At 54.2% G+C, this 8,423-nt stretch overlaps 1 protein-coding gene across 2 annotated transcripts in view; it reads right to left on the reverse strand.

The window, feature by feature from the left end:
- The window catches only part of LOC103316435 (protein vein), a 278,093-nt gene extending 270,126 nt beyond the window's left edge, over positions 1-7,967 (reverse strand). The window contains exon 1 of one of the 2 annotated variants that reach the window (XM_031928950.1): positions 5,729-7,966. In XM_031928950.1, the coding sequence (XP_031784810.1) occupies positions 5,729-6,548 (820 nt within the window). In that variant the 5' untranslated portion in view covers positions 6,549-7,966. Of the gene's footprint in view, positions 1-5,728 lie in introns of both variants that reach the window. The other variant, XM_031928949.1, reaches the window with a different exon arrangement.
- Positions 7,968-8,423: the final 456 nt, after the last annotated feature.

Genomic DNA, 8,423 nt, shown 5'->3' on the forward strand with positions numbered 1-8,423 from the left:
GGGTTTTGTGAGGCCGCTATACCCTGGCTCGGCTTTAATCGAAACCTCGCATCGGTTAGCGCGCGCGAGCGGGAAATATTAAAAGCCGGCTTTTTCCGAAATTATAATTAGTCCCGAATATATACGATCGCACTAATGTCGTGACCGCGTTAAAGTATTTCAATGACGGCACGTAGCGGGCTGGCGATAAAACCGTCGTTTGAAATACATTTAAATATATAATTTAGCGTAGTTATATTCGCTTCGATTTGGAGAACTAAACCGTGTGCAATCGCTAGCTCCCGTCTCAATCGCTGCACGTGTGTATCCCCGAAAAGTCACGAAGCTCCGCGTCGCGAGTTTTTAATATTCGCCGAGTACGTCCCTCGGTATGACGATTCTCCTCTCGCTGTACAATGTCTATACGTGTAATAACGATTCATCTATGCTCGCCGCGCACAAAAGAGAGCGTGCCGGCACTCGAAACTAAAAAGAGTAGAGACAACGAAGAGGGAGGGAAATTCCGCGGCGGCTCTCTTTTTGTACTCTTCTTATCTCTAATGCTGTCCCTCGAGCGCGCAGCATTTTACGCACGGGCGGTTATTTTCCGCGCTCTCTAAGCCGGGAACGCAGTGGACGCAGCCTACTTAACCAAAAGGAGTAGCCGAGATATGCGGCTGCGCTGTAATATTATTATGTCGGCAGTCGAATGTTTGACAATTAGCATATTAATTGTCGCGGTATACGCGGCTGCTCGGAGAGTAATAAAGTAATCGAACTTCAGGATAAGCGTACACATGGCGGAAAATAAACGAAAATACAGAGTATGAAAGAGAGGGGCAAAAAAGCATAATAAGAGACGAAGAGATCAAGTCGGTCTCGGTCCGCGACTCCTATTCTAGCCACCAGCGTAGCTCTCGTTGGTGTATATATATATAAGCCCGCAACAGGAGTAAGGACGGGTTTCCGATTAAGGCTTTATAATTGACGTCTCGCCCTCCCCCTCCCCGCGCGTCCCCATCTCTCTCTCTCTCTCTCTCTCTCTCTCTTTTGCACAGTCGCGCGGCGGCGGCGGAGCGGCTCTGCAGCAGTCACCGCGGCCCCTCCTCGCGAGCTTAGTCAGCGACGACGGTGGCGGCGAAGAATGGCCGCTGGTATTTTGCGCGGCGCACGCACACAGTAAGAGAGAGAGAGAGCCGCTGCGCTGCTGCCCGCGGATCAACGAACGCGTCGCGGCGCGAGAGATGCGGTCTCTATATCCGTCTCTCGGTCTCGTTCGCGTTGCTTTCCTCTCTCTCTCTCTCTCTCTCTCTCTCTCTCTCTCTCTCTCTCTCTCTCTCTCTCTCTCGCTGCCTCCCTCGCTGCAGCAGAAGGAGAGACGCTCGGCGCTCTAAAGTTTCCTCGGCTGTATTATACGGATGCAGCGACGAGTCTCTCTCGTTAGCACGAGATTCGTAGTCGGAATTTCTGGAGTCCGCCACACGCTGAAGATGCAACGATCTTGCAGCGTTGTCGGCTAAGGAGCTTTCAGAGCTTTACACGCGCCGCCGGTGTGTACACCGTCGACGATTTCCGCACAATATCCGCGCGCCGCAACAAGCGCTTATAACGAGGGCCAACGGTATTAGCTATGGACTAGGTATTATTGAGCGCCGGAGGAAAAATCAGGCGCGCAAGTTGAAGAGCTCCTTCTCCCCGGAGAGCTTGCGCGCATCGACGAGAGCACGAGTCAATTCCGGATGGAATACATACATAGATCGATAGCGAGCCGGTCTCTCGCGCGATACAATCAATAACCACGCTACACATGGAAATATGGTAATGCATCACCTGTCAATAGCGAATTCAGCCTCGCGGCTAAATTAAACCCTCATGCGTCTCTGTTGGATATATGCGTAGGTGTATAGAGATAGCGGAGAGGAGGGGGAAGTAGCGCCTGCACGCTCGAATTTCAAATTGCTCGCGCGTACGTATAAGCGCAGTGCGGGGAAGTCAATCCGTGCGGGTATGGGTGTATACAGCGTGCGCGAGGCTAGAAAGTGCAGAGCTCTTCGAATCGTCGGGTTCCTCATTACGCGGCACGCGAGTGCGAGAGTCCCTCCCTCTCTGCGAGGAACGCGCAGCGCCAGCTCCCCCGAGGATTAGCGTTCGGATTTGTGAGGAAATTGACGGAAAGGCGCAGCCAAATCATTCCCCGATGAGATGTGTGTGTACAACGTACAACCGGCAGATTTTGAACAGCCGGCGCGACTTGTGTAACGAGTTCTCCAAAAAGACGATAATGTTGCAAATTCTTCGATTGCTGCTGAAAGCCAATCGTCGTAACACCTGCTTCCGAATTGCTGTAAGCTTGGACCGCGCAGGTGTGTTCGTTCGAGCTTGCAGCTGAAATGTGGACGGAAACGACACGTGTAAAAGCGGCGCCATAAGGTATCTCTTTTTTAGAAATCAGTTTTTCCTATTCACTGGCTTATGAAACACGGCGCTCCGTTGAAATTTCGCCCGTCGCGCGTTTTATGCAGTCAAAGCTTTGTGCACAGAGCTCGAGCGCAAGCGTTTCATCTGACCTTCGCTCTGCCGGCCGATCTGATACTCGGAAGCGCGGCAAAGCAAGGAAAATTTTTTAATTTTCCACGCCAAGCGCCGCTAGTTTTTGGTTCCTCTCGAAGGCTGAACAACGTTCGGAAAAAACACGCTGCAGCGCACGGTTTACAAATCAGCGGGCAAACTCTGCTAGCTTTTCGCGGCGAAAAGTTCGCCAGTACAAACTGGAATATTTCAATAAACTGCCATAACTCACGATCGCGTCGCGCGGCTCTCGCTCTTTCTCTCTGAAAAAAAAAAAACATCAATGTGTACGCTCGCACCCCTGCGGGAGTCGTACGCACGTGCGCCTCGCAACGAAACGATGGACAGCCGTAAAAATTGAGTCGTTTGCCTATTTTTAGCCGATGCAGCGCGTTCTCTCACCTGGCACTTTTTTCCGTCGGTCGCGCAATATCTGCTGCCGGTCCATACGCGTATATAATAAAACGCCGTAATGGCCGTGATGCCGCGCGTAAAGCGCTATAATCTCTCTCTCTCTCTCTCCCTCTCTCTCTCTCTCTCTCTCTCTCTCTCTCTCTCTCTCTCTTACACATACACACACTCACTCTGTGACACGAGTATAGGACCTCTTGACCCGGAGCCGCTGCAGTTTTTTCCCTCTGATGTCGGCGCGCACATGCTTTCGAACGTATTCGAACTGTTCGCGATGTCTGTGTGTACACGCGTGCACGTGTGCAGATATGGCTATGCGATGGTGCGTGTCTTGCTACCGGCAGTCTGTAGTAACGGGCGACGATCGTGCACCTTCTTGCCACCGCTGGCGATCTTTCGAGCTTCTTATTGAAACGTTTCACGACGTGTGAAAGATATTATTTGTTCCACTAAACAATGTAGCTTAATAATAAAAATTACCCCAAATAAATGACGAGTAAAATCAGCGTCAAGCTGTATTATCATGAGTATCGATCATGAAAGTATCTTTTAACGTATGCTCCAACGCCAGCATTATTCGTTGGTATGTTCACCATTTTTGGCGTTATTATAGGCTTTAACACTTGCATTACTCGAATTTCGAGTAATGCAAGCGTTAAAGTCTATAATTTCGAACGATTCCGAACAAAGTCCCCGCTCTCGTTTATTGGGCGCGGAAGTTTTCATACGCAGAGTAAAAAGATTAATTTTAACAATAAAACGATAATTCACTTCGGTAGCGAAAATCGCATTACTCATTTTTTCATCTTAGAATAAAATAATCCGGTATTCGGCGAACGTTATCCGATATTTAAAAATGATTCCCTTTTATTTCAGCATCGTCATTTCTCTTTGAATATATATCGATGCGAATATCGTATGTTTATCTCCGTGCATAATAATCAAGCAATTTAAAGCGAATTTATTTCAAAGAAATATGAATGGCCTGCAATTATAATGCATTTTAATGAACTCCCGATCCACATTCACGCCGCGGGTATACCGGGCGCATACGAGCCTTCAGGCTCAAGCGATCAGACGACAAAAAGGTCGCCGCTTCATTGTTTGTCTCAACTTTGGTGGGTAACTTGTCGTCGGCTTATATCAGCGCCTATACCATAGGCCAGAACCGCTCAAAGTGTCAAAACCCGAAAAGTAAGCTAGCGCACAGCTTGTGCAACTCCGATATGCAAGTCTGATGCAGAGCACAGCTGTATATTGCAACAACAACAGCAACACAGCCGCACTGCACTCTGCGATCCGAGTTAGGCCAGAATACGGTGCAAAGTTTAATGCGCGCGACTTTCCTGCTATATTGCGACAAACCCTACAAGCATGTACATATACTATATACAGACACACACACACACACACACACACACACACACACAATGCGCTGAAGGTAGCAAGCCATCGATGCGGCCCGAAATTATGCATGTACGCGGGAGATCGTCGCGCACTGCCGAACGGGTGGGATGCATCGCCGGGCGACGGCGTATATATACATGCGCGACTCTCTATGTACCATTTCGCATCGTCGGCGACAGATTCAAATGGTAATTTTCCCCCGCCGACGCCGCCCTGCCCGCGCGAAACACCGACCGTGAAAACTATGAGCCCCGCGTCCTGATGCGCGTGTACATAGGCTACTTACGCATGTACACATGCTAAGCGTCCATTGTGCGTGTGTGTGTGGTCGCTGTATGTATAGCTCGATCGTCGTCGGCCCGAGACAAAAAGAGTTTGCGCTTGTTGCGCACTGATGAGTGGAGCCCTGGCGAGGGAGATAGGCCGAGCGCTTTTTATATTATTTTTAGTGGATAATGTGGTCCCCGACGACATCCTTTTATTTCGAGCTGCGGGATTCCGGTGACATTTTATCGGGCATTTTCCGCACCGGCGGGGCTGTAGGGGAAGGAATTACCTTGGAGAATTTTGCAGAAATGCCTTTGTGTGCGCGCTGCTGCTGTCCCTCGAGAGAGTCGCGGATGAAGGGATTACCTCGACGCGCGCTCTGGATTGATGTTCATAGTCGATGTGCCGCGCGATGGAAATCGACGGCAGCTTCGATTGTTATCGAGAGTATAGGGACTTTTTCTTCGTGCTTTCGATTCCACTATTGCGATACACCGCGCGGTTAATTTTGGACCCTCGACGCGTTACGACAAAAAACGTTGCGTGCCGCCGACAAGCCTCCTCTTTCACGCGTCTCTGCTCGCCAACTGCAGTAGGAAAATCCCAAAAATAGAGCCTAGTACCCCAGATTTTTCTCCTTCGGTTATAACTTTCTAATAATTTCGACAAAGCTATGTATATCTGGATATTCTCGAGGGGCCGATCACCCCCGCGAGCAGCGACAAGTGCAGCGGCCGTTGAGCTCATTACAATTATCTCGTTTATGGATTGAATAAGAACGCAGTCGACGATAGGCGGAAAAGTATTCCGTAGCATCGAGCGAATCGCGTTCGTGTCGGTGAATTCGATGCCTGCGCTGTGCGCGCACGAAAATCGTCACGCACAGCCGGATTTCCGAGATGCAAAGTTATTCAAAATAGAATTTCGGATATGTGCATATTTAAGATACTCGCGACGCGGATTCGCGTAAACGCACACGCGATAAATCTGCGCGCAACAATATATCGGCGGCAACAATGGCCGAAATTTATTTACCGCGGATAAATCGTCATGCGTATATATAGTAATGGAGTACACATGCAGGTGCGAGACTCACCGTAGTCGGGACGAATGACGGCCTGGACGGCCTGCTCGTTCTTCTTGCTGCGTATGACCGGCTCGCCGAGGATCGTGAAGTTCCTGGGTCCCACGCGGTTCACAAACACAAGATACACTTTACCCCGCTTGATATTAGCGCGCACCACTCCGGCACTCTCGCGATCCTTCTGCTGCGCGCGGGCCTGCTGCTGCTGCTGATTGCTGCCGGCACAGAGCGTCGACTTGCCGGGCACAGTCTTGTCGCGGAAGTGCAGCCGCACGCTGTCGTTCTTCTGCAGGGGCAAGAAGCCCGGCTGGCTCTTGTAGACCTGCTTCACCTCGAAGGTCACCGCGTAGTTCGAGCCGGGCTTGCGGACCGAGGACATGCTGCGGGCCTTGCCCTCGAAGACCGTGGGCGCGAGGAAGGCCCGGTTGCCGACGTCCACGTCCGGGCACCAGTTCCGCCCGCGGCAGTTGCGGTTCCGACAGCGGCGGCGCTGCTCGCGAGCCGAGTCCGCCCGAGTCCGGTTGGCCCTGCCGCGCTGCTGCGCGCGCTGCAGCTCGCGGTCGAGCTCGAGGGACCGGCCGACTCGCGAGCGGTCCTGCAGCAGGCCCAGCGTCTCGTTGGCGTAGCGCAGCTGCGGCGGCGAGCGGCGCAGCGCCTCCATCTGCCTGCGGTGCCTCAGGGCACGTGCCCTCGCCGGCTCCAGGCCGAAGAGCATGGTCCTGCCGTAGTGGTAGTCGTCGGCGTAGCTGTTCGGCCGGTCGGCCGCCTGAGCGAGGAGCACTGCCCAGCAGCCGCCCAGCAGTCCGGCGAGGAGCAGCGACCACCGCCACATCGTCCTCGTCCGCGCTCTCCGCGACCGATTCTCCAGTCTATCCGTATGCCTGTTCCTTGTTATTCTTCGCACAACATCCGCAGAGACGCGTTTCTGCTTATCAATCGGGCACACACAAGGTGTAAGTTCGCGCACTCGAGCAACAGTCGAAGCACAGTCGCACGGGCACTCGCGATCGTGGCCGACTCGGGCTCAGTTTACCGGGTGTCGCGGCTGACGCGACGGTGGCGGTGCTGCTGACGCGCGAGCTCCCCGACTCGGGGTGGTCTGCTGCTGCTGCTTCTGCTGATCTCGCGCAGCGCCGCCGGCCTGCGCCTCATTTTGCCTGCTGCCGCTTGCACTGCCCTCCGCCCCTCGAGTTTTCGGCTTTCGCTTTTTACCTCGCGGGCCTCTCCTCTTTCGTTCGCCTCTTCTCCGATTCGCTCGCTCGCGCGCGTGCTCTCTCTCTCTCTCTCTCTCTCTCTCTCTCTCTCTCTCTCTCTCTCTTTTAGGCCGTCATCCGTGATCCCGCGCTGGCGGCCGAATTCATCTTCTCCGCGCTAGCCTGCACCTCTTTAAATACCTCTTCCGCTGCTGTGGCTGCTGCTAGCTCTGGAATCCGCGATGCGCTGCTTGTCGCGGCTGCGACGGCGGCTACCGATGCCCATTAATTTCTAGCGGACCTGCTGCTGCTGCACTGACGGCCGAACCCACGTTGCCGCCGCTGCTGCGGCTGCATAGCTGCGGACGACCGAGATATCCGCCTGCCTCCTGCCCGTTCGCGAGATCCGCTTCAAATAGCTCTTCCTCGTCGTCTTCTGCTCGTCGCCGTCCGAACTCGGTAGCATCATGCGTCCTTGAACAGCCGCTGTCGTATACCGATAACGCTCACTCCTCCGGCCAGGTCGTCCGAGATCGACGACGTGGACGAGGCTGTGGCTGCACAACACACTCTGCCTCTGTCCCACTGCGCATCGTGACTCACTGCGCGCGTATCAGCGGCACCGCCAGCACCGCCGATGACATTTTCAAACGGCCCGCCTTCTCGATGTAGCTGCCGGTCCACGTGGGCTTCCGCCACTGCCGCTGCTCACTCCTGCTCTCCCTTTCCACGATTACCGATCCGTAATCTCGCCGCGGTCCACGGCCGTATCAGATGTGGCTGCTCGCCGATAACCGTCTTCGCGTACGAAAATAAGGAAAAATACGCGGGATAAAAAGGAGAGACGACGGTACGCACGCACTGGTGGGGCGCGGTGCCGCGCGACGGACAGATAACGGCGACGGAAAGAAGAAAGAAAAACACTGCGGACGACTGCGAGCCAGCGGGAGAGACGTTACGAGAGGGTTATCAACCGGTCGGGAGGTTGCAGCCTGTGCGTGTGCGCGCAAAGCTCGGGTGCGCGCGGCGGTTCAAATTAGACTGAGCGGCCCGCTCGCGCAGAGCAGAGGCCGGCCGCAGCGGCAGCGCCCGGGCGCGGACGCCGCGCGAAGCTCTGCGCGCGCAGCGACACACGCAACGAGCGAGAGCCGCTCGCCGCGCGCCGAGACAGAGAGCGTATAAGAGAGGGAGAAGGAGGAGGGATGATGCTCTTTCGGGAGTGCGATGGACTTGTCTTGCTGCGTTTATTCGGTCTTGCTCCTCCGGAGAGTTTCGGAGCAGCGGCGGCGAGAGAAAGAGAGCCTACGCTGAGAGAGAGGGGGCCGACTGGAGCAGCCGCGCGCTGCCCTTTCTTCTTCCTTCCTTCCTTCCTTCCTTCCTTCCTTCTTTCGTGCGCGTGCACCCCGTGTCCCTTCCCTCGATCCTCCCTTCGTCCGTCCGCGTAAAGAACCTCGACGTCGTCGTCATCGTCGGCCCGACGTCTTTTCTTCCTTCCTTTCGTTCCCTCTTTATTC

This window comes from Nasonia vitripennis, chromosome 4 (genome assembly GCF_009193385.2).
Source record: "Nasonia vitripennis strain AsymCx chromosome 4, Nvit_psr_1.1, whole genome shotgun sequence".
Lineage (NCBI taxonomy): Eukaryota > Metazoa > Arthropoda > Insecta > Hymenoptera > Pteromalidae > Nasonia > Nasonia vitripennis.